Source organism: Lontra canadensis, unplaced genomic scaffold (genome assembly GCF_010015895.1).
Source record: "Lontra canadensis isolate GAN:19392208 unplaced genomic scaffold, GSC_riverotter_1.0 scaffold17, whole genome shotgun sequence".
Taxonomy (NCBI): domain Eukaryota; kingdom Metazoa; phylum Chordata; class Mammalia; order Carnivora; family Mustelidae; genus Lontra; species Lontra canadensis.
In genome coordinates, this window is record NW_022631011.1 from 12,751,651 (window position 1) to 12,778,338 (window position 26,688).

The window sequence follows — 26,688 nt, forward strand, 5'->3', positions numbered from 1 at the left end:
ATACCATCTATATATTTTAGTCAAAGTAGCATCATGTCAAGATTAAGAAGTATTTTCATTATGGTCTTCCAATTAAGCAGAATTTTAAAAACTTTGGGAGCATAAATGCTAACAACTACAATTTTTTATAGATTCTATAAGACCATAGATCAATAATAAAAATACTAAGAGTTCTGTTAATTTTAACAGAGGCATTGATAGCTAGCTCAGAGTTGTGTGATTTCCCATATATCAGGCTGAACACTAAGCACTGGATTAGTTCAAAAGATTCCTACTCGGGGTATTCTGAGAGTAATAATTTAAAAAGCAATCCTTTATAAAAATATTAGTTTCAAGGTCTAAAATACCAACACACTTTGAAGGATAATTCTACAACTCAAGGCACACTGAGCTTCAACAGAAGGCTCTGTGTAGAGTTCACAACTCAAAATTACGACATACAAGAAGATAATCCACTCTAACAAACAGCCAGTTGATGCATCAAAGAGAAGAATTACTTTCAGTTACTTGAGTTAAGAGAACACCTTGAATGGGAGCTGTTTTAATAGAGTATATTTTAAATCAAGGGTTAGCAAATTATGGCCCATGAGCCATATCCAGTCCAAATTTTGTTCTGGTAAATAAAGTTTTACTGGAACATAGTAAATGCCCAGTTGTTTAGCAACTGCCTAGGTGTGCCTCTGCACTACAATTCAGGGTTGAATAGTTGTTCCAGAAATTGCCTAACCTATATTTACTACTCAGCCCTTGGCAGAAAAAATTGCCAACTCTTGTTTTAAATAATTAGTGACAAAAGACAGAATAAAAGTCATTATTAGTAAACAGGGAACTATGATGAAAGAATAAGCAACTTTGAAACAGAACCAGACAGAACACCTAGAAATGAAAATTTAGTTTTTAAACCAAAAAAAAAAAAGTAATGGACACAAAAGAGGAAAGAATTATTAACCAAAATACAGAGTTGATGAAAATATCTAGAATGTGGCATAAAAAAATGACAGGTCAAAATAGGATAGTCAAGAAATATGGGGAATGGCATAAGCAGCCAGAAAGAACATCTATGGGTGATTCAAAACAGCAGATGGAGGGCAAGCAGTATTTGAAGAGCTAATGGCTCACATTTTTAGAACTGAAAAAATTATGAGTTCTTGGATAACGCAATATACCAAATCTCAAGAAGGACAAACACCCACTTTCATCTGATGTGTTGAAGTTACAAAACATCAAAAACAAAAAGAGTATCTTATAACAATCTTTTAGAAAAACAGATTACATCCAAAGGGATGATAATAAGACACAGAAATTTTATCAATGAATAATAGATAGCAGTAGAATATCTTCAAAGGGTCAAGAGAATATAAGCATCAACCTAGATGATGGCAATAATATAGGAACATTTTCAGGATTGGGGAACCAAGGTGGCTTAGTCAAGCTTGATTTCAGCTCAGGTCATGATCTCAGGGTCTTGAGAATGAGCCCTAGTCAGGCTCCACAATCAACAGGGAGTCTGCTTGAGATTCTCTCTCTCCCCTCTGCTTGTCCTCTGTCTCTCTATCAAATGAATAAAGAATCTTAAAAAAAAAAAAAAGGAAACTCAATAGAGAATCTTGCTAAAATAATCATTAGTGGCTGTTCGCAACAAATGAAGAAATTAAATCAAAGAAGAAATAAATGGGTTGCAGAAGCCATGGTCAACTAAGAGACTAATAGATCAGAGCAGGTCCAAGTAAATATTAGCTTTGAAGGATAATACTAAGAACCAGTGAGAGTTAAATAAAAGAAATAAGTTAAATAAAGAGGAAATAAAATGGAAAATAACTGCATGTAAGATGAGACAGCTGACTGAAATGAGAATGTTACATAAACCCCGGTCTGATTTGGGAAGGAGAGATTTGGACTAGTTCTTTGCTTGGTTAAAGCTCTAGAGGTGACCATTAGAAGCAACAAGAAAGAGTGATATTTCCAAATAAGTGCATAGAAGGAAATCTCAATGTATCAAATGGAAGGAATAAAAGCAGGGGGAAAAATTAAAAATTAAGTCCAACAAAATAAAAATAAATATAAATGGGTTTTCATACTAGATTTAAAAAGGAATACAACCCAGCTACATGCTGCTTACAAGAAATAAACTTAAAAATCATAAGGAATGGATGAAAATGAAATAAACACTTAGTAGGCTGAGACTCAAAACAACAAAATAATATAACAATATTAACATCAGACAACATAAACAAAGGTAGAAAATCTTGTTGGGGATGAGAAAGATCATAAAAGGATGAATTCACTAAGAAGATAAAATGACCTTAAATCTGTAATCATTTAAGCAGCATATCATTCAAAAACTTGAAACTGAGAGAACTTAAAAGGGAAAGTGCCATTACACGATGCTAGTGGTAAGTCTTAACATCTTCTACCAAAAACGGAGACATCAGACAAAAAACTTTTCTTAATAAGAGAATTTTAACAACTCAATAATCAATGTTGAACCAATGAATTTAACATAAGGCACTGCACTGAGCTGTTAGAAAAAGCAATGTTTGTCATCACTCAAGGAACAGTAAAACACACAAAAACTGACCAGCAAGTCTCTACAAATAATGATGAACAGTATTAAATTTCATCTAATTAGGTAGCAACAACACAAATACAGCAACTCTCCAATCCTCCCACATCTGTTATATATTTACACACTCAAAAGCACATTTCTAAGTATTTCATAAGCTAAAGAGAAGAAAATTTAATAGAAATTAGAAAATATTTGGATTCTAAATGACAATGCCAAAATTTGTGAAATGCAACTCAGTTTATAAGATAAAGTGTATCTATTACAGAGTAGGAAAAAAATACTGAAAATTCAAGGATTAGTGTATGAATCAAGGAGTTAATAAACAAATAAGAAAAATTTGGGAAAGGAGGAAGGATTATAAAAATAAGAGTATACATTCATGAAATAGAAAAGGACAATGAAGACCATCAATACCAAAAAAAGGGGTTTTGTTTTTTGATTTTTGTGTTTTTTTTTGTATTAGACTAATGAAATAGATCTATCTCTGGTAAGACTTGGTATAAATATAGAGGAATGAAAGGTAAGGACATAATTCTAGATATAGTATACATGGCACATAATGAAAAATGGATTTTAAGTGGCATAATAAAATACTATGACTTTATCCAATATCTTTGAAGACCAACTATTTTCAGGTTTATAAATATTCAAGTTTAATTTAAAATAGGAAACCTGAATAAATTTGCAGAAACTTAAAAAATGGATAAACAGGAATCTTCCCCACTTCACATACATACAGAATATATAAGTTGCCCTGACGATGAGTTTTATCAGTCTGTTAAGGAACTCTCCCATTTTGTAGATATTCTAGAGAATAGGTTTATAAAGAAATATTTCCAATTCACTTTATAAAGTTAATATACCTTTATTTCAAAATAAGGACAAACAAGAACAGTATAAGAGGAAAAAAAATTATCTTCTCCCATTCCATGGGTTGCTTCTTAGTTTTGTAGGCTTCTCAAGACATTAAAAATAAAGCTACCTTACAACCTAGCAATTGCACTACTAGGTATTTATCCCAAAGACATAGACACAGTGAAAAGAAGGGGCAGATGCACCCCAAGGTTCATAGCAGCAATGTCCACAACAGCCAAACTGGAAGGAGCCAAGATGTCCTTCAACAGATGAATGGATAAAGTTGTGGTCCATATATACAATAGAATATTACTCAGCCATCAGAAAGGATGAATACCCATCATTTGCATCCGCATGGATGGAACTGGAGAGGATTATACTAAGTGAAAGAAGTCAAGCACAGAAAGAATTATTATATCACTTCACTCATATATGGAACATAAGGAACAGGGCAGAGGACCACAGGGCAAGGGAGGGAAAACTGAACGGGAAGAAATCAGAGAGGGAGACAAACCATGAGAGACTCTGGATTCCAGGAAACAAACTGAGGGTTTGTTTGAAGGGAAGTGGGGGATGGGGTAAATGGATGATAGGAATTAAGGAGGGCATGTGCGGTGATGAGCACTGTGTGTTATAAGCAACTAATGAATCACTGAATACTACATCAAAAATTAATGAAGTACTCTATACCTTGGTTAACTGAACATAATAAAAAACAAAGAAAGAAAAAGAAAAAAAAATCATCAACCAATATGACACAGAAAAGTACAAAAGTCATATCATTTAAAAAAAAATCTAAAGCAAATCTGACAAACTCTAACATTTGTTTGGTCAAGGAGATAGGGACATAGGTGTCTTGCTTTATTAGTATTTGTATTTTTCTATATGTTTAAAGTATTTCACAACTAAAAAACAACATAAGGAGAGAAGAATTAGGGAAAAGCTTCTTTTCTCAGCAGTGGAGGCAAAGGCAAAACCTAGAGACAAAAATGTTGAGAAATATAGGAAAGGAGTTTGTTTAATTCTCCCTTATGGCCTAAATAATCTCAAATGAAGGAGCTGAGGTCATTTACCAAGAGTTATTCTGACTGAGGAGGAATGTTACAGAAATAACAAAATTGTAAGACTTCGAAAAATATATTGTAAGCAATGTGAAAAGCAGTACTTATGCTGTAGATTACTATTTAGTATGGTTCAAAATCTTTAAGAATATCATTGATAAAAGAAGATTCAGAGAGGCACATAATTTTTAATGACAAAACCAAAAGAAAATCTATTTCAAAGATGTCCAACTAAACAATAACATGTTCCATAATTTTGGAACAAAGAGCAGATGAACTTATTGCTAAATTTGTAGCCACACAGGATGTTTAATCCCATTTTAATTATCCTTACACACTTACTCTTAATTGGCTTAAAAACAATCCAATTATATCTGATTGTCTTATCTCATTAGAGCTGGTACCTCATCTCCCTACAGCATTCAGAGGAAGAAAAAGATGTCATTTTAGTATCTAATTCCTGGACACCAGAGAGAGTAAAGTAGCTGAAGTCCAGAGAAGGAGGGAAGAGAAACATCATTTGCCAAATTACCACAGTGAGAATCTATGCCATACAAGAAGACACTAGGCTGACCTCATGATAAAAATCATGATAAAAATCATGGGGAATATGTCCAATTAGGGTCAGGGAAATTCTTTATTATTTTGACCCAAGGGACTTCAAAGACCACCCATCTGAGAAGGCTGCAGACTTTGGTGTACTTGTTGATCAATGGGTAGGTAGTCTGTAAGCTTAAAAACTCCTATTTCGGGCATCTGGGTGGCTCAGTCATTAAGCATCTGCCTTAGGCTCAGGTCATGATCCTAGCATCCTGGGATGGAGCCCGCATCGGGCTCCCTGCTCAGTGGGAAGCCTGCTTCTCCCTTTCCCACTGCCCCCATTTGTGTTCCCTCTCTTGCTGTCTCTCTCTGTCAAATAAATGGATAAAATCTTAAATAAAATAAAATAAAATAAAATAAAATAAAATAAAATAAAATAAAAACTCCTATTTCCCAGAAGGGAACCCACAGAGGATTTATGCATAAAATACACAAACACAGAGACACAGACATAATACTCACCTGGAGGGAAGGAGCCCATGCAAGAGGCCGACTAGGGTCTTTTGTTACAAGAGGAACTACTCAAAGAAATACAAAAAGAGTTCAAAATGAAAGAATTCTTCATTGTCTCAAAGAAATTAGAGAGGAATGATTCTAAAAGAGCTCAGAGAAAAACAGACTTTAAAGATTCAGTCTAAGGGGAAAAAAATTATCATAGGACAAAAGCAAATCATCTACAGTGTGATTCCACATAGACTTCACAAATGAAGTGAATGAGTCTATAATGAGTCTATTGGGTAGCATTGAATGCATTAAAAAATAGCACTGAGGTTAAAGAACTATGGAGATAATGGTTACAAAACAGAACATAAATGTTAGCAACCCTGATGTTTAAAAATAATAAAGCTAACAAAAACATGGGGGTAGGAGTGTCTGTAATTGTGTTTATTCATACATCCTTTATAATGGATTGTCCAATGTTGTAATGAGTATCCAAAAAAAATCACTATTTCAGTTTTTCATATCTTAATACCTATAGAGAGAATTTTAGATATGGATATATTTTGTGGCAATGTACAGAAATTTTATTTTTTTTGGTTTTACTTTTTTATTATTCAGCTAAAATTAATTAAACTTAGTACTTTCAATGAAAATGGTGAACACAGTTTTTCTAAGATGATCTCTGGCTATAGATACGCAATAAGAGATGTCGAATCACTTTCTTCCACCATGTGACAATAAGCAAAGTCTGACTCAGAAGAGGGCCTTCACCTGACTCTGTCTGGCACCCTGATCTCAGATTTTCAGCCTCCAGAAATGGAGTTAAGGTGGCAGAGTAGTAGAACCCTATGCTTGCCTCGTTCCTCCAACACAGCTAAAGAAATACTGGATCATTCTGAACACCCAAGAAATCGATCTGAGGACCGACAGAACAAGCTGCACAACTGGAAGGAGAGAAGAGGCCACAGTGTGGAGGGCAGCAGGTATGGAGATATGATCTAGGGAAGAAAGGGACTGTGTCTGCTGCAGAGGGGAGGAAGCCTTGATTGCAGAGAGAGGAGAGGGAGAGAGAGAGAGACTTCCGAGACAGCAAGCAACGCACAGGTCCTCACACAAGGAAAACTCATCCCCAAATCCACTGACTGGAGAAACTAGGGGGCTGATTGTGTTGAGTGTTTACAACCCATACAGCTTAAACCCTGGAGTTTTTGAGTTCTGGGCTATGGCTGTAGAGCCTGGTGGGTGTAAAGGTGCTCCTGTGGAGGAGTGGGGTAGAGGCCTGGGAATAGATGGTACAGTCTGAGCGTACACTAGGAGAGATTTTCTCCCTTCTTATAGTGCATCTAGGAGAGGTGGCTTTGCCTTTTGGGACCAAAGACCCAGCAGGTGCCACTGCACTGTCCTATCCATTACCAGAAGCCCAACGGGGTTCTGGGGGCATCTAACTTGAACTCATGCTGCCCTTTAAACTGCAAGCTCCTGTGCACTGGAGTGACCCCCCTTCTGGGACAACACGGCACAAGCCCCAGCGCAGCTAGACCCTCCCCAGAGGACCGCATGGGTCCACGCTGCACTGGGTCTCAAAAGTTTGGAGTTTTAAAACAGCCAGTATGCCTGAAATCAAACACACATGCACTGTGCTGCCGGGCAAGCAGATGGCCCAGACCTAGAAGAAGCGAAGGCAGGAATCTGAGGGATGCCTTGGACACATGAGGAGAGACTTGTTGCTCTTCTGTGAGGGCTTCCTGGACAGCAGTACGTGTCCCTCCCTGGGGACAAAGGAAAAGGCTGATGCCATTTTAACCCATCAACATGGGACAGACTTCAGTGTGCAGCACAGCACCCAGAGTGGAAGCTTGAGCCAATTACACCAAGCCTAACCTCACTGCACTCTGCAGGTGCTGCTTTACTAGGGTGAGTCTGAGAGCCAGAGCAACAGGCACCTCCCCCACAAGACCAGCACAAACCCCACCCTTGCCAAAGCACCAAGGCTACTGACCACAGTAGAGCTTCAGCTCCAGTGGAAATAGGATCAGGCCTCTTTTAATAAGCAGGCCCAGCAAACACTGGGGTAAAACTTGCCACACACTGGACAGGATCTAAACACTTCTCACTGCAGGCAAGTAGAAATTCTGCAGAGAACTGACCTGAGGGAAAGAGCAGCCAAAACACAGCAGCAGAGTACACACAGTATCCACCAGAAACACTTCCTGAAGTGCCAGACTCTGGACAGTGTATGACCTCTTCCTAATAAAGTTATTGTTCTCAGGAGCAGGAAACATAACAGGCTTTCCTTACACAGAGAAGAAGACAGAGACCTAGACAAAATGCCAAGATAGAGGAATTCATCCTAAACAAAGGAAAAGGTCATGACCAGGGATCTTATTAAAACAGATATAAGTAATATGTCTGAACCAGAATTTAAAAAAAAAATCATAAGGACACTAGTTGGGCTTGAGAAAAACAGAAGACACCAGGAAGTCCCTCACTGCAGAGATTAAAAACTAGTCAGGCCAAAAAATAAAAATAAAAATGCTATAACTGAAATGTGAAACTGACTGGGTATAATGACTACCAGGATGGAAGAAACAGAAGAACAAATAAATGATATAGAAGAAAAAATTATGAAAAATAATGAAGCTTAAAAGAACAGGGAAAGAAAAATATTGGATCATGAATATAGACTTAGGGCACTCAGTGACTCCATAAAGCATAACACTCACATCATAGGAGTCCCAGAAGAAGAAAAGATGAGCAAAGGGGGCAGAAAGTTTATTGGAGAAAATTATAGCTTAAAACTTCCCTAAACTGGGGAAGGAAACAGACATCCAATCCAGGAAGCACAGAGAATTCCCATCAAAATCAACAAAAGCAGGAAAACACCAAGATATATCATAGTAAAATTTGCAAAATATAAAGATAAGGAAAAAATGCTAAAAAACAATAAGAAATCCCTAACTGTATTACAAAGGAAGACAAATAAGGTTAGCAGCAGACCTCTCCACAGAAACATGGCAGGCCAGAAGAGAGTGGCATGATATAATCAATGTGCTGAATGGGGAAAATATGCCGCCAAGAATACTTTATCCAGCAAGGCTGTCATTCAGAATAGAAAGAGAGATAAAGAGTTTCCCAAACAAACAAAACCTAAAGGAGTTAGTGACCACTAAACCAGCCCTCCAAGAAATATTAAAGGGGATTTAGAGAGGGAAAGAAAGATCAAAAGCAACAAAGACTGGAAAGGAACAGAGAAAATCTCCAGAAACAATGACTTAACAGATAATACAATGGCACTAAGTTCACATCTATCAATAATCACTTTGACTGTAAATGGACTAAATGCTCCACGCAAAAGATGAAGGGTATCAGAATGGATTTAAAAAAAAAAAAAAAGACTCTTCCATATGCTTCCTACAAGGGACTCATTTTTGACCTAAAGACACCTGCAGATAGAAAGTGATAGGATAGAGAATCGCCTATCATGCTGATGGCCATCAAAAGAAAGCCACAGCAGCCACACTTACATCAAACAAACTAAATTTTAAACTAAAGATTGTAACAAACGATGAGAAGGGCACTATATCATAATAAAGGGGTCTCGCCAACAAGAAGATCTAGGAATTATAAATATTTATGTACCCAATGTGGAAGCACCTGAATATATAAGTCAATTAATAACAAACATAAAGAAACTCATTAATATTAATACAGTAATTTTATAATTTAATACCCTGCTTCCAGCAATGGACAGATCATCTAAGTAGAAAATCAACTAGGAAACAATGGCTTTGAATGACACACTGGACCAGATGGACTTCAAAGCTATATTCAGAACATTTCATCTTAAAAAAGCAGAATACACATTCTTTTCTAGTGCACATGGGGCAGTCTCCAGAATAGATTACATACTGAGTCACAAATCAGGCCTCAACAAATACAAAAAGACTGAGATCATACCATACATATTTTCTGACCATAATGCTATGAAACTTGAAGTCAAACACAAGAAAAAAATTGGAAAGACCACAAATACATAGAGGCTAAAGAACATCCTACTAAACAATGAATGGGTTAAACAGGAAGTTAAAGAAGAAATAAAAAAAAAATACATGGAAACAATTGAAAATGAAAGCACAATGGTCCCAAACCTTTAGAATGCAAGAAAAGTGGTCCTGAGAGGGAAGTATACAGCAATACAGGCCTACCTCAAGAAGGAAGAAAAGTCTCAAATACACACACTAACCTTACACCTAATGGAACTAGAAAACAAACAGCAAATGAAGCCTAAAGCCAGCAGAATAAAGATTAGAATAAAGATTAGAACAGAAATAAGTGATAGAAACAACAACAACAACAACAATCACCACCAAACTGAAACAGTAGAACAGATCAATGAAGCTAAGAGCTGGTTTTTGAATTAATAAAATAGATAAATTCCTAGCCAGATTTATAAGAAAAAAAGAGAAAGGACCCAAATAAATAAAATTACAAATTGAAGAGGAGAGATTACAACCAACACCACAGAAATACAAACAAGTATTAAAGAATATTATGAAAAATTATAGCCAACAAATCAGGCAATCTGGAATAAATGGATAAATTCCTAAGAACATTTCAACTACAAAAACTGAAACAGGAAGAAATAGGAAATTTGAACAGTAACCAGCAAAGAAATGAATCAGTAATAAAAAATCTCCCAACAAACAAAGTCCAGAACCAGGACCAGATGGCTTTCCAGAGGAATTCTACCAGACATTTAAAGAAGAATTAATACCTATTCTTCTCAAACTATTCCAAAAAACAGAAATGGAAGGAAAACTTTCAAACTCATTCTACAAAGCCAGCATTACCTTCATTCCAAAACCAGAAAACATCCCACTAAAAAGAATTACAGGCCAATATCCTTGATGAACATGAACGAAAATATTCTCAATAAGATACTAGCAAATCAAATTCAATAGTATATTAAAAGAATTATTCACCAAGATCAAGTGGGATTTATTCCTGGGCTGCAGGGGTCGTCCAATATCTGCAAATCCATCAACATGATACACCACATTAATAAAAGAAAGGATAATAACCATATGATCCTCTAAACAGATGCAGAAAAAGCATTTGACATAAAGCAACTTTTTATTCTTGATAAAAAGTCTTACCAAAGTAGAAATAGATAGAATATGCCTCAACATTATAAAAACCATATATGAAAGACCCACAGCTAAAATCACCTTCAATGGGAAAAACTGAATGCTTTCTACTACGGTCAGGAATAACAGAAGGATGTTCCTGAGAGTTATACTGGGTAACTCTCATCATTGTTATTTAACATAGTACTGGAAGTCCTAGCCTCAGTATTCAGACAACACAAAGAAATAAAAGTCATACAAATTGGCAAGGAAGAAGTCAAATTTCACTTTTCATAGATGACATGATACTCTATGTAGAAAACCCAAAAGACTCCATCAAGGTGCACCTGGGTGGCTCAGTTGGTTAAGTATCTGCCTTTGGCTCAGGTCCTGTGATCCAGCCTCATACTGGGCTCCCTCCTCAGTGGGGAAGTCTGCTTGTCCCTCTTTCAAATAATAAAATCTTCAAAAAAAAAAAGACCCCCCCCAACATTGCTAGAACTGATACATTATTTCAGTCAATTCACAGGTTACAAAATCAACATACAAAAATCTGTGGAATTTCTATACACCAATAATGAAGCAGCAGAAAATGAAATCAAGGAATTGATCCCATTTACAATTGTGCACAAAACAAAAAGATACTGAGGAATAAACCTAAACAAAGAGGTAAAAGATTTGTACTTAAAAAGTCTAGGGGCTCAGTGGGTTAAAGCCTCTGCCTTCTGCTCAGGTCACGGTCTCAGGGTCCTGGGATTGAGCCCTCCATTGGGCTTTCTGTTCCGTGGGGAGCCTGCTTCCTCCTCTCTCCCTGCCTGCCTCTCTGACTACTTGTAATCTCTGTCTATCAAATAAATAAATAAAATATTAAAAAAGTCTAATGTTCTATAAGTGTTCAATAGAAACTAAGTGTTCTATAACACTTACGAAAGAAATTGAAGATGACACAAATAAATGGAAAAACATTCCATGCTCATGGATTGGAAGAAAAAATATCGTTAAAATGTCTATATTACCCAAAGCAGTATAGACATTTAATGCTATACTATGCTACACTAATGTTATACTATACACTAAATGTAATCCCTATGAAAATACCACCAGTATTTTTAACAGAACAAACAATCCTAAAATTTGAATGGAACCACAAAAGACCCTGAATAGCCAAAACCATCTTGAAAAAGAAAAGCAAAGCTGGAAGCATCAATATTCCAGACATTAAGCTCTATTACAAACCTATAGTCATCATGACAGTACGGTATTGGCACAAAAACACACTCATAGATCAATGGAACAGAATAGAAATCCCAGAAATGGACTCACAAGTATAATGTCAACTAATGTTTGACAAAGCAGGAAAGACGATCCAATGGGAAAAAAGTCCCTTCAACAAATGGTGTTGGGAAAACTGAACAGCCAAAAGCAGAAGAATGAAACTGGACCACTTTCTTACACCACATACAAAAATAAATTCAAAGCGGATGAAAGACTTAAATGTGAGACAGGAAACCATCAACATCATAGAGAAGAAGACAGGCAGCAACCTCTTTGACAGCAGCTGTAGCCGATGGGGAACCCTCTTACACTGTTGGTGGAAAAGCAGACTGGTGCAGCCACTATGGAAAGCAGTATGGAGGTTCCTCGAAAGTTAAAAAGAGAACTACCCTATGACCCAGCAATTGCACTGATAGGAATTTACCCAAAGGATACAAAAATACTGATTCAAAGGGGCATGTGCATCCGATGTTTACAGCAGCATTATCAACAGCGAAAAAATGGGAAGAGCCCAAATGTCAATCAAATGATGAATGGATAAAGAAGTGGTATGGATACATGATGGAATATTACTCAGTTATCAAAAAGAATGAAATTTTGCCATTTGCCATGACACAGATGGAGCAGAGTGCATTATGTTAAGCAAAATAATTTAGTCAGTGAAATACAAATACCATATGATTTGATTCATATGTCGAATTTCAGAAACAAAAAGGATGAACATAAGGGAAAGAAAAAAGTGGGGGGGCAAACCACAAGAGACTCTTACCTATAGAGAACAAACTGATGGTTGCTGGAGGGCAGGTGGGCAGGGGGATGGGTGAGATGGGTGAGGGTATTAAGAAGGGCCCTTCTTGTGATGAGCACTGAGAGTTATACGCACGTGATTATAAAAAAAGATGTCAAATCATGTTTATATAACACTGGGAAAATTATTTTGGATGATAGGATTTAGGGACATTATTTGAATTTTATTTTAATTTTCCTTCATTGATTTATTTTAAAAGTCTGTAACATTTTATGAAACCAGCAAAGTTGTAATTCTTTACCACAAAAAGATTAAACCAATAAAATACACTGGAATGAATCCTAGAAGTTGGGCTCAGTAAAGACATTTAATAAAAATCTCTCAGAGATAATCCATTAGGAGACTAGATTTGTTTAACAAGTACTTTTTAAACTCCTACTGTGTGATCAGGTAGGAAGAAGCATAATTAAAAACTGGTTTAGGTCAATGACCCCCAATTGAAGGAACTTACATTTCAGTTAGGGGAAAATGTGAGAAATTAATACAAAACAAGTAGAAGGAGAGAATATAATCAAACATTTTTTTTTCAATGTTTACAACCCATTCTCTAAGTGCCCTGAAGACCATGGGATGATAATGTAGCCAGAGTTAGCACAGAAAGCTCCATAGGGGAAGTTTTAAATGAGTTCCATCTTTTGCTCAGGCCAGGAGAGAGGCTACGAAACAACAGATGAGGCAAGAAAACCCGTACTTCAAACCCAATTTTCAGCTGTCACCAACCTTTCATCTCACCAGCTGCGGTTTCTACTGCCTGATTACTTGGTGACCTAATATTTACTATGATACTAATTTGCAAGCCCTCTGACAATAAAAGAGCCCAGTACATATTGTTAGCATTTGTTTGTATGCTTATCAGAACGGTGTTTCTACTATGTATGATGTAAAAATGGGTGACAGACTTATTTTTATTTTAACATCATTAGAGAAGCAGTCTTTAGACCCATTATTTTATTCAATTGCACCCACTCACTCTGTTACCATGTCTATTCAGAGAGCCACTCAGAGAAATAGTCTCAGAATTTTCATACGTAAGCCTGGACAAGAACTACCAAACCAAAGAAAATCAACAAACAAACAAAAACCTATGTTAGAAGTAACAGGTTCCCACGCTTAGTGATAGATTTCTCGTAAAAGTTTCAAGATCACCATCAGAAGGACTAGAATGATTGAGGGATACAAATGTTTAATAATTTTTTTAGAAAGATTTATTTATTTTACAGAGAGAGAGAGAGAGAGCAAGTGAGGAGAGGCCAGAGGGAGAGACTCTTCAAGCTGACTTCCCGCTGAGTCCATGGCCCTGAGATCATGACCTGAGCTGAAACCAAGAGTTGGACGCTTACCCAGCTAAGCCACCCAGGCGCCCCCAGTAATTTTTTACTGTGTGTTCCTCACCCTCTCCAGGGAAGCTGGCATGTGCAGGGACCTGAAGGAGGTCTGTAGTGCATTCTTCCAGCAGTTTCCCCAGGGAAGCGCCCCAGGCCCTTGGCTACAATGCATGAGGTTCCAGACCCAAGTGAAATCGCTACCTGGATAAGGTGAGTAGTCTGCAATTTGACTGAGAATTGCCACAGACCGAAAGGAAGCACTTGGAGAACAACGAGAAGTATTTTATATCCTGTTAAGGAAATCTCACAATAAGGATGACTTACACCCTAACCTCTGATTTTGACTGCCTTACCAATGTCAGTTAGAAAAGATTCCACCATTTGTTTTAATTCAGAATGATTTCAACAGGTTAGGAGTTCTATACAGGTACCTCTACCTAGAGAAGGCAATGATGGCTCAGAGCACATTTCTAAAACTGTATGAATTAAATGTCTGACCCTGATGGGGAGAACGCCAGGGAGAAACAGCTCTCCCTGTCTGGCTGGCTACTGGGTGTTGGCTGGTTCATCTTTCTTTGCTGTGTCTGCTGCTATGCAAGAATGACCCTTCCTTTTTTTATTTTTATATTTATATTTACCATTTTTATTCAAGGGTGTGTAAGCATGCTTAAACCTACAGGATGCCTCATTCATCCAAACTTACCCCCCCTCAGCTACCTAAACACAATTCATTCACAACTCATTCAGCTCTTACTAAACGAGAGGGACATAATGGGTGCGGGGAGGACCTCAAAGACAGACAGGAAGGTCACTGTACCCAAGGAATTACCAACTTAATGGCAAAGAGGGGAGAGCAAAATGTAAATAAATATGCCTCGAGGAATCTTAAATACCATTCCGATTTGAAAATGCTCACAGCATTGAGATTCTTTTACTCTGTAAGATTCATAAGGTCACAGAACATCAAAAACCACACTTTCTAAAAGATATATGGGGTGTTGTCTAGAAATGGTTACATTTAAGACTCTTTTTTTCATTTCATTCTTCCATTGTTTTCGCTTTTTATTTTACAGTGCTGGGCCTCTACTGAAAGCTTCCTAAGCACCACGGACTTCCTCAGTGCAGAATAAGTCACTACTCCCGTTGCTTGCTGCTTAGGCATCGGTCCCATTGCTTCCTGGTAATCACCTTCAGCTTTTCTTGGCAGTTTTTTGGTTCTTTTTTTTTTTTTAACCTTAATGGACTTATTTTAAGTCACATCTTCTTCCTCCGTCTGCCTGATTTTACAGGATAGACAGGAAATCTTAGAGTTGCTAGCTCGCCCTTCTCCATGTAACTAGAGAACCTGCATTTTAACGAATGTGTTGGACTCGTCAGGTGACAGAGGGTCTGCTGCTCCTCTGTGACGTTTGCAGGTCCACACTGAGGGCTGGATGATGTGACATTCAGACCCCCAAGGTAATGGTCTACACTTCGGAGCTAGCTATACCCTGGCTAGTGTCTTTGCCATGTCAGTTACAGAAAACCTCCCTGACACCCTCTGGGCCTCAATTTCTTCAGCTGAAAAATGGAAATAACTCTACTGTACATAACTGTAGCAGTACTAAATGAGATAATTTATCTCAAAAGACATAGACCACTGCATTAAATATGGGCAGTAAATATGATTTCACTACTACATCCCTTCATTAAGGTAGCTTCATTATTCCATTACTTTGCAGTCTTTTTTTCTCTTAAAGTTTAGGTTAAAATGAACACAGTGGTTTCCTTTATCAACTTTTTAATTTGCTAACAAGTCAGCTGAAATAATCTGACAATACAATTTTTAACATGTTAGATAGTTATTGCCACGCAGGGCTTCTAGGTTATGGTGGTTAGAAGAGAAGAGCTCCTGACTAAAGACCTAACACGTGGCAGGATCCCGAGGAATAATACACACTCTTCTTGACTCCCAATCCTGAAGTTAGCCAAGTAATTACATAGGGAGGACCCTGTGCCTTGAATTTGTTTTAAACTCATGATGTGGCATTGATTTTACTGACATTGGTAGTAGGTCATTTTTAACTGAAGGTCACTGACTTTTAAATTACTTAGGGTATTATAACATAGCATTTTTTAGTACATTCTTTACATATCACTCTCCCATTACAGTTTTCTATTTTAGAAGCTACTCCTATTAAAGTACTTACTTTTCAACCCCCAAAAGACTAGAAAAAAACATAACAGCATATATGTAAGTGAGGTTATATACAAACACACATTCATACATTTTGGGCTACACAAAAAATTGTAAAATTATTTAGCTTTGGAAATAATGCAAAAGAGGTAATTATGCTACACACTAAGAATATAAAACAAAAATAAATTCTGCTTCCCTAAAGAGATCTTATCTAAGGATATATAAATCCTATTCAAAGACTTTTTATTGAAAGCATGCTCCCAGGGTTTAGCAAAATTCCTGGTATACAATAGGCAATCAGTAAACTTTTATATATAGTATATAGTAAACCTTTACTATATACGTAGAGAGAGGGGGAGGGAGAGAGTAAGAGAGATAGAGAGGGAGAAATTAAGTAAAACTCTCACTTGAATTTTATAAACAGATGAACTGCATATAAGAATTACCCTCAGTTGCCAAGAAAGTAAGTGGCAGAACCAATAATAAAGTTCAGGTCAGTGACTTTTGAGTTTCTACCAACCATTTTACAAACGTTACAATGATCCAGTCATTATCATGACCCTTCCTCGGAGGTGGACCAACTGAGAGAGAGACGTGAAGCCATTAGGTCCACACATCCAGCAAGGCAGGTTCGGGAGAGAACTACAATGTTCAGCTCTGGACAGGTTTATTTTTGTCTCGAATTCTCATGTTACGCTTTCCCTGAATGCTGCTGTTGAGTTCCTGAGGCAAATGACCAGGAAGGAAATCAGCGTAAGAAAACCTGCTGCGGACTTACAGGACCCGGGGACTGTGCCTCCTATACTTCTCAGCAATTTTACACTGTTCTTCCAACAAGCACTACTGAATATTTCAAGCAGCACAGATGAAAAGCAAAGCAGAGCAGCTTTATGGCAACAGACCCCAGTGACAATGTCCTTGATGGCTGAATGAACTCTTTCCCAAAAGTTGCATTTTTTCCTCTAATGCAGTATATTCTGATAAACTGAAGCCCAGTTGCAGCAACAAAATATGGCACGGTAGATAAAACCATGACTTGGCAGATCATTTCTTGACTACACCGATCACTTTAAATCTCCTATCTGTACCCAATAATATCACTTATAAATTCAGCAATATGCTTAAGCCCAATCTATTGGAACTGTATTTTCTTATTTGGTATCTTTTTTGGTTTAGATAAACTGGAAAGATTGTTAAGTTTCCCTGTTTAACCATTAAAAAAATGTTCTAAGAATTTTCCATCATTTCATTGAAAAAGATATAAATCTCTAAAATGTGAAATATCATAGTCTATTGAACACTCACCCAAACCAGACTTTTTTAATCGTTTTAAGTGCTGACTTGTTTGTTTTCCAGTGGGAGATTTCTGCCCATGTTTCATTTCTTTATCTGAACTGTCTGCTTCACCATTTTTAGATTCGGATCCTAAAAAAGGAAATAGTTATTATGTCATTATCTTCCTCTTGCTGTCCTTGAAAAGAAAAAATCTAAAATTATTTCAAAAACCATAGATATAATCTCCTTTTTTATAAGTTAATTCACTACCTTTGGCCACAATCTGATTCCTCTGCTGGATATAAAGAGAAAAGCCCAATAAATCAATCAAACAGAACAAAAAGCAAGAACAGATGGCCTAATAGTGAAGTCAAAAACACTTTCACTGATCTGATAGCTTTTAAAAGAAACACTCAGATCCTTTGTAAAAACACACGGATAAGCTTCGACAATTCTATACCATTTAGAGACGATGCGAGAGAGAGACAGAAACATGAAGGGAGAGGAGAAGCTTGGAGACCAGGAGAGATCATACCTTTCTAAATAACTTAACATTGAAATAGGACCAGAAAATGCAAACATCAATCTATAATAAACAGAATGGTACACAGCTGATAAAGTGACAGAAGGTAAATTAGAAGAAAAGGTCAGGGTTGCACTGAGGTGAGAAGAATGTTCCCAGAACACAGAAACTAATAAAGGATGGCTGATTTTTGCAGCAGAAGACTGAAAAACAAATTCACACTCACGGAAGAACTGCTTTTGATGGCATTACACATCAGCATGTGGTCCACCATTAAAGTTCAACATTCAAACAAAAGCCAAAGCAACAACAAAAAAAAATCCACGGAGCAGTACCACACATTTCCTTACACCTACTGACAGTAGCAAATGAAGTCCTTTGATGATGAGCATGCTGGTGCCTTTTATTCTCTTGAAAGCGAAATGCCCTATTAGCTTGGACTCACTGAAAGAGTCAAAAGTATATAAAAAAAAAAAATTTAAACCGAAACCTCAAGTAGAAATATTATTCGGTTGCAGAGAAAAGTCGTGACATCTCTCTCAGTGAAGAAGTCTCCTCCGGGAAGAAACTGGCCAAGCATACAGTATTTTAGCTATTTACCTGAAGGTGAATCCGACTGCTCATCAGACACCTTTAATGGTGTCAAAACAACACGAGGAACAGTCTTGTTTACCATCATTGAGACTCCATTTCTTCTCTTCTGCTGCTGCCTCAAAGCCTACAAAACATGATAATAAAATGTAACATAAAAATATAGCTAACATGATTTCTCCTAATTGAATTAAATGATCCATTCGCCCATCATTAGATACAACCTCTTAAGAGACTTAAATTCCACAGAGTCACTAATTTGTCCTGATTCTCAACAGTCATCTTCATGTCATTTTCCCTCAAAAGCAGACGGTCTGGCATTGGCAAAGGGCAGCTACCTGAGCCCATTTGGAGTATAATTCTGAAAACAAAGCAGCGCTTAAAGGTCTGTTCTACCTTAACCGTGTGGTCTGGGAGCCCATGCAACTTGAAACCATGACTCCCAAGTGAAAGAAATGTAAAATAAATGTTTCGAGACGGGGATAAAAATAGATGTGTCTGCACTTCTCTTGCAGGTGCATCCTCTCCAGCGCACTGCTCGGTCAATCAAGTTAACACCGAGTGTCGTCAGTATGTATGGCAGGTAAGGACTACGGTATTGACGCACTCGCTCAGCCGTGGGGAGCGCTGCACAGAATCACTGAACATGGCAGGAATCATTTATTTCTGTGAAGGGAATCAGTCCTAATCTTGGAAACCTTGCAGCACTTGGCTTCTGTCTGCTTGACTTTGGGCATTAACCTTCAGAACACGAACATGACGGTGTTCTGGCAAATCCAGGAAAGAAAAAAAAAAAAATGGAGACGAGAATAAATCTCTCCAAATGGGAGTGCTTTGTGTTTCATAAATGAATCAACTACGGTGATGATAATGTAATAAAAGACATTTAAAAGTTCTGAAATACAGCTTATCCGGCGGATCGCTTTACACAGAAAATTACCTGTAATAAAAAGGGTCTTCAGCACGTGAAACTGAAGAGATGTTAAATTCACAGTTACAGGGATGCTAAAACTCCTCGGAAGGTTAAAAGGCTGACCACAGACAGCCTCAGGCATTTTTATTCCTGGCTTCTGTGTCATTTCGACCAATTTTATAACAACTCAGTTAGCTGATTAATGTTCTTCGACTAGAAGTTGTCACAACCGCCTAAAATACTGCCTTGCCCGTTTATCCCCTGCTGTCAGAAGCACTGTCATTTTATTTGCAAAGGGTATAAGTTGAATGTCCAACTTGTAGATTGTAAGATTTAGCAATCAAATAATTACAGAAGTAAAATATTAAATGCCATTTATATGAGGGAAGGCCTATTCAGATGAGATTTAGAATTGGATGGAAAAGTGGAAGGCTTGGGAAATCCATGACAAATGATACTGTTGGCTAAGGATAACACAGCGACTTCCCTTCAGTTCTGACATCTGCTGAGCTTTTATAAAGTAGCAGGCACTGGGTGGGGGACAAGGGTTACAAAAATGAACAAAATGCCCTCCTCCTTGCCCTCAGCTTGCTGTCAATAATGTATTTAATGAGCGCATGCGTGCTATCAAATATTTAAGACATTTACCCTTTCTTTCCTCCAGGTGTACACAACTGCATTAAATCTCCACAGCCCGGTGAAGAGCTCAGAGCACTTTATAGACATTAACCCATCAGTGCAACAATAAAACAGAACGAGGCAACACGGTGCCTTATATTACGATTAAGTCCATTTTTGCCCACTCCGTAAGACAATAAAACTTGCACAAAGAATGATTAACTTTTAGGAGGCTATACATCATGCTCATCAACCTCTTCCCTTGGCAATCCAAGTGGGTATTTTAAAAGCATTCATTTTATGTTAGGGTGGGTAGGTACATATTTGAAAATACTGGTTAAGAAAAAAAGTGGTAAAATAACAAAGGGCCTACTTAGAAGCTGGAATCATAAAGATGACAAGTCTTTTTATAGCACTTGTGGTAAATAATTATTAAAGTGATAAAAATTCTGTCCTCAACTTTTACAGCTGAGAGGACTGCACTCTAGACAAATTAGTAGTTGGACAGAAAGAAACCATGGCAGAGATGAGATAATAATAATAATAATAATAATAATAATAATACGAGATGCCTGGTTGGCTCAGCAGGTTAAGGCCTCTGCCTTCGGCTCAGGTCATGACTCAGGGTCCGGGGATTGATTCCTGCATCGGCCTCTCTGCTCAGCAGGGAGACTGCTTTACCCTCTCTCTCTCTGCCTGCCTCTCTGCCTTCTTGTAATCTCTCTCTGTCAAATAAATAAATAAAATCTTTAAAATAATAATAATAATAATAATAATATTAGCAACAACAACCCATAGCATCAAGGTGGAGCCAAGGTAGGGATAGAGGAACACTAATCGATATAGAGACCATTCAATGATATTTTTCTAAATATGTATTTCCTGCTCAGAAACTTGGACAACAATTTCTAAATACAGTATTTTTATTTTTTTTTATTTTTTTTAAAAGATTTATTTATTTATTTGACAGAGAGAGATCACAAGTAGGCAGAGGCAGGCAGAGAGAGAGAGGAGGAAGCAGGCTCCACACTGAGCAGAAAGCCTGATGTGGGGCTCGATCCTAGGACCCTGGGATCATGATCTGAGCCAAAGGCAGAGGCTTTAACCCACTGAGCCATCCAGGCGCCCCTAAATACAGTATTTTTTAAATGCTAAAATGAAGCAACGTATTCATAGGTGACCAAAACTAAATGCCCACCATATAAAAAAAATTGTCTTAAGTGTATTTAAAATATGCATACCTTTCTGTTTTACTTCTGAAAAACATGCACTCCATTTGACCCTGAATAACATTTCTAGGGGCGGACAGCAAAAGCTGGGAGGTCGTTTTTTTTACTCCTGTGAGGCTAGTCAGAGCAGTTCAAGTAGAGAGCTGCTCGGCAAACCTGAGGAGCATCCCAGGCCAGTTATCTGAAGGGGCATCTCGATCACAGTTACTGATCCACAGTTACTCCAGGCTAACCTGCGGATTCCAGTTCACTTCCCAGAAAGCAGGATTTATCTGACTCTGGAGACAAGGGACAGCTTCCAAGCAGATCAGAATGTGGGTGGAGGTGGAGAAAACAATGCGCAGGAGCTAAGCTGTCTGGGACAGAGTGGGCTCCGTGCTAGAGAATTCTGGCACCTGCCGTGTGCGTGAGGCAGGCGGTACAGCGGCCCATGCGTTCTAGTGATTCCTGTTCTCTTGCCGGAGGGTGTTCCTCCTGCAAGTAAAGAAGCTAACTGTCCATGGAGTTTTGGGTTGTCCAACTCGATTTCTGCAACTAGGTGCACAGCAATAGCTCGAACATATGCTGCAGGTCTCCTCACAATCCCCTGAGAAATGGGCAATGTTTTTCTGGACACTGGAGTGAGACAATGAAAGAGGGGAAGGCTGAAGTAAGTGAGAAAAGCACACACCCCATGGGGGGAGGCAGTTAGTACTCAAGAGATGCAACACCACTGGATTTTAAGGTGATTTTTCCTGTTTTTAAACAAAGTACCAAGCAAAACAAAGATGACTCTGAGCTAAATTCAGCCTGAGGGCACCAATCTCTGAGACCTTCCACACACCATTTCCAATGCTCCTCACCTCCCCAAATAAATGGGTCTGACCACTGCCCAACAGGTGTTAAAACCCCCCCTTCTAATGTGCTGATCGGCAAAAGATTGGGGACTGGTGCAGAGGCATCTTAATAACTGTGTGAGGTGATGGGTAAGGGCAAAGTTGCAGAGTCAGAGAAAGAAGGAACTAAGCAGCTGAGCATGCTGGGTAAATTACTTGGCTAAAATCTATGAAACAAATACAATAGTGTTGGTAAGATATTTTAAATAGGAAATCCATAGAATAGTATTTAATACTATTAGTAGCATATCGTGAATATCCAATAAATGTTACTTCTTATATAATTGACCCATTCCGCAATGAGTACGTTTTATTGAGGCCTTACTCTGTTGTAGTACACTGCAGATCCATGGCAACGAACAAGACCAAAAAAAAAAAAATTGTTTTATTTTACATTTTAGCAAAAGACTGACAAGGAACCACATAAAATAAGCACAATAATTTTACACACATACAAGCACTAAGAAAATTATGCCAAGATGAGGAGGTAGAGTAACTGGGGTGGGAAGAAAAATCTCTTGAGAGGTGACAGTGGAGATGAAACCCAAATGACAAAGAACTGGCCACATGACAATGGTAGACTCTCCAGTCAGGGAAAGAGACAGTATTAAGACCTCTATCAGGAAAGGTCTTTGGTGGTTCAAGGAATAAATAGCTGGGGTAGCTCTGAAGAAGGACTAGGAAGATTAAAGAAATGGAAAAGAATTCCCTGAAATGACTGCCGTGGGTTTATTAGGAACTGGAGATTTATGTTCAAAGCAAAGGCAGCTCTACAAGCCCAGTCTCTCCCCACAGCCTACGGGGAGCACTCTAGCACTTCTGTCCCAAAGACGCCGCAGAGGCCCAGCAAAGAGAAAGCACCATGTGTCTTCTACCAAAAAAGCGTCCTTCGCCTTCATGCACTGCTTCAGGATACATTTTCAGGCTCCACTACATGAAGAATGTTGCATCTCACACCTTGGACAGGCTTCTTAATAGTTCCGAGCATTTGGAGCAATTTAGGAAGGGGGTCCTGGAACACTCTGGGAAGCCCTCTGCCTCAGAGCCTCTGCCTGAATTCTCTTCCATGCGTGCCGCGCTCTTCCCTCAGACGACCGCATGGCTCACCTCCTCATACACTTGACACTTGACTCATGGCCTTAGCCCATTTGGGCTGCTCTATCAAAATACCCTGGGCTGGGTAACCTGTAAAGCACAGAAATTCATTCTCCACAGTCTGGAGGCTGGAAGCCTGAGGTTACAGTGCCAGTGTGATCGTGAGAGGCCCCCTCTGGATTGCGGGATTCTCCCTCCTTGCACCCTCACACGGCAGGCAGGGGCCAGGGAGCTCCGGTGGGGTCTCTTTTGTAAGAACACAGATTCCATATATGATGGCTCCATGCTTGTAACTTAGGCATCTCCCAAAGAGCCCATCTCCCAATACCACTACACTGAACCTTAGGATTCCCATATATGAATTTGAGGGGACATAAACATTCAAATAACACACTCTTTACTGCTTTTCCAGCTATATTCTCTATTCCCACCATCCACTGTAATTTATTTCCCCCTATGGAAAATATATTATACTGTGTAATGTCATTTTCTCTTCCCTTCCCCAACCCAGAATATAGACTCTGAAAGGCAGGGATTTTCATCTTTTTTGTGTTCGCTGACATATCCCAGTGCCCAGGAGATTACCTAGGCTTCACCAGGTGTTCAATAAATAATTACTAAGGATAAATAAAAATTCTTTGAAATAATTTTAATAAAAATAGAAAAGCCCTCTTCTTCCTTTAAAATATGTAAGTGGTTTATTCAAAAGGCAGAAATCAGCATGAAACAATCAAGAAATAACTTTATTCTCCTAATACTGCCTTACACATTTCTGACCAATTTCCCTTTCTCATTTCTGGACAATATTTTACTAGAACACATAGCTTCTTGGGTCGCCTTCAAGTATTTATACAGTCTCATTTTCAGGCTTAAAGATATGAGATCTAATATGAAGGCTTCTGTCTGCTCTCCCCAGGCTACACATATGTCTCAGCTCAAAAAACTTCATTAGCAAAGAGATTCCTGATTTTACTCTTCCTCCATTTCCTTCCTCTTCTTCTAGGTGCCCCAGGATCAGAGTTTAAAACAAGGAGAATAAAAGGTCAAAGTTGTCTCACCTAGTGCTATCATAGTCACAGCATCACAATCTTTGGAAGGCAGAAGGCCAGCTGCTAGTTTTGTATGGTGTACGTCATCTAGTTATACAAATGATGTTAACCATATATCTATTATCTAGTTACAACTTTATATATAGTTATTATCTAGTTATAACTATATAGAGAGTATATATCATTTATATATGTGTGTGTGTGTGTGTGTGTGTGTGTGTGTGTGCCTCCTAACAGTGTGTGAGACAACAGGTTTCCTTCCTGGGAAAAACTGCACCCTTCACTAGTGTTTCTCTCTGAGTCTTCCTCTCACTGAGACTGTACCTCCCTTTACCAAGATAGAGAGGATGTAGCAGAGCTCTATCCAGTTTTATAAAATCCATTTAATTAATGCTCCTTCAAATGACTCTTGAGCTATTTTCTATATTGGCTGTTGGGGCACGGTCCAGGGCCATCTGGCGTCTCTCACTAAGTCCTCTGATATTGTGTCTAGCACTCTCTTTACAATAGGTATACTTCTATCCCACTGTCCTCAGCTTGGAGCTTTAGCTAAAATTCCAGAAGAACAAGAAAATTCCTGTTTGACATTATATGTTACAAATAATAGAAGTTAAATGCAATTTAACATTATTTAAATTTGGATATCCCACAGCCTGAAAAATATAAAGTCATGATTAGATTAAGAAAATAAGACTAGGTTAAGAAAATAAGACTAAGTTTTTTTAAGATTTTATTTATTTATTTGAGATCGAGGGAGAGAGCACAAGCAGGGGCAGCGGCAGGCAGAGGGAGAAGCAGGCTCCCTGATGAGCAAGGAGCCCGATGCAGGGCTCATCCCAGGACCCTGGGATCGTGACCCAAGCCAAAGGCAGACGCTTAACCAACTGAGCCACCAAAGCATCCCTAGAAACGTCACTTTAGCTGGTCGTGGGAGGTTTGCTCTGCATAAGGCTACCCTGAAAGAGGAGATTTTATTTTGTTGTGACAAATTATGAGAGGTGGTTTTTTTCTATTACACACCAAAGGTCTCAATTAGCTAGAGGTGGCCCTGTTGCTCAATCTGTAACATGGTTTTATTCTGACACTCACATTACATAAATAAGACTTACTGTATTCGTCTAGATTCATTTGAGGGGGATGATGTCACTGAACTACTTTCCAACTACTCAAGACTTAGCTCTAGTTTGGAACGCTAATGGAGTATCTTATTGAACAACTTTCAATCCTATAATTTCAAATCCAGAAAGAAATACCATCAGGAGGGAGGAGTCAAGATGGCGGAGAAGTAGCAGCTGAGACGACTTCAGGTAGCAGGAGATCAGCTAGATAGCTTATCTAAAGATTGCAAACACCTACAAATCCAACAGGAGATCGAAGAGAAGAAGAACAGCAATTCTAGAAACAGAAAATCAACCACTTTCTGAAAGGTAGGACTGGCGGAGAAGTGAATCCAAAGCGACGGGAAGACAGACCGCGGGGGGAGGGGCCGGCTCCCGGCAAGCGGCAGAGCAACGGAGCACAAAATCAGGACTTTTAAAAGTCTGTTCCACTGAGGGACATCGCTCCAGAGGCTTAACCGAGGTGAAGCGCACGCGGGGTCAGCGTGGCCTCAGGTCCCGCAGGGTCACAGAAGGATCGGGGGTGTCTGAGCGTCGCAGAGCTCGCAGGTATTAGAATGGGGAAGCCGGCTACAGAGACGGAGCCGAGGAGTGACTCTCAGCTCGGGGTTACCTTGAACCGGTCGCAGGCTCAGTCAGCTCGGAGCGCGGCCAGAGGCCAGGGTGACGGGAGCAATTGGGCGCTATTCTCTGAGGGCGCACTTAGGAGTGGGGCCCCAGACTCTCGGCTCCTCCGGGCCGGAGACTGGGAGGCCGCCATCTTCATTCCCGTCCTCCAGACTCTACGGAAAGCGCTCAGGGAACAAAAGCTCCCGAAAGCAAACCCGAGCGGATCACTCAGCCCGGCCCCTGGTAAGGGCGGTGCAACTCCGCCTGGGGCAAAGACACTTGAGAATCACTACAACAGGCCCCTCCCCCAGAAGATCAACAAGAAACCCAGCCAGGACCAAGTTCACCTACCAAGGAGTGCAGTTTCAATACCAAGGAGAGCAGCGGCATTCCAGAGGAGGAGAAAGCAAAGCACGGAACTCATGGCTTTCTCCCCATGATTCTTTAGCCTTGCAGTTAATTTAATTTTTTTTCTTTTTCAATTTTTTTTCTCTTCTTCTGCTAAATTTTTTTAACTTTTACCCTTTTCTTTCTTAACGTTTTTTAACTAGTTTACC

General features: G+C 38.8%; 1 protein-coding gene across 7 annotated transcripts in view; it reads right to left on the reverse strand.

The window, feature by feature from the left end:
• The window catches only part of ASXL3 (ASXL transcriptional regulator 3), a 186,383-nt gene that overhangs the window by 65,451 nt on the left and 94,244 nt on the right, over positions 1-26,688 (reverse strand). For all 7 annotated transcript variants that reach the window (XM_032859662.1, XM_032859664.1, XM_032859663.1 and 4 more), the window contains 2 exons: positions 18,635-18,752; positions 17,542-17,661 (listed from right to left, as the gene is read on the reverse strand). In XM_032859662.1, the coding sequence (XP_032715553.1) occupies positions 17,542-17,661; positions 18,635-18,752 (238 nt within the window). The remainder of the gene's footprint in view (positions 1-17,541; positions 17,662-18,634; positions 18,753-26,688) is intronic.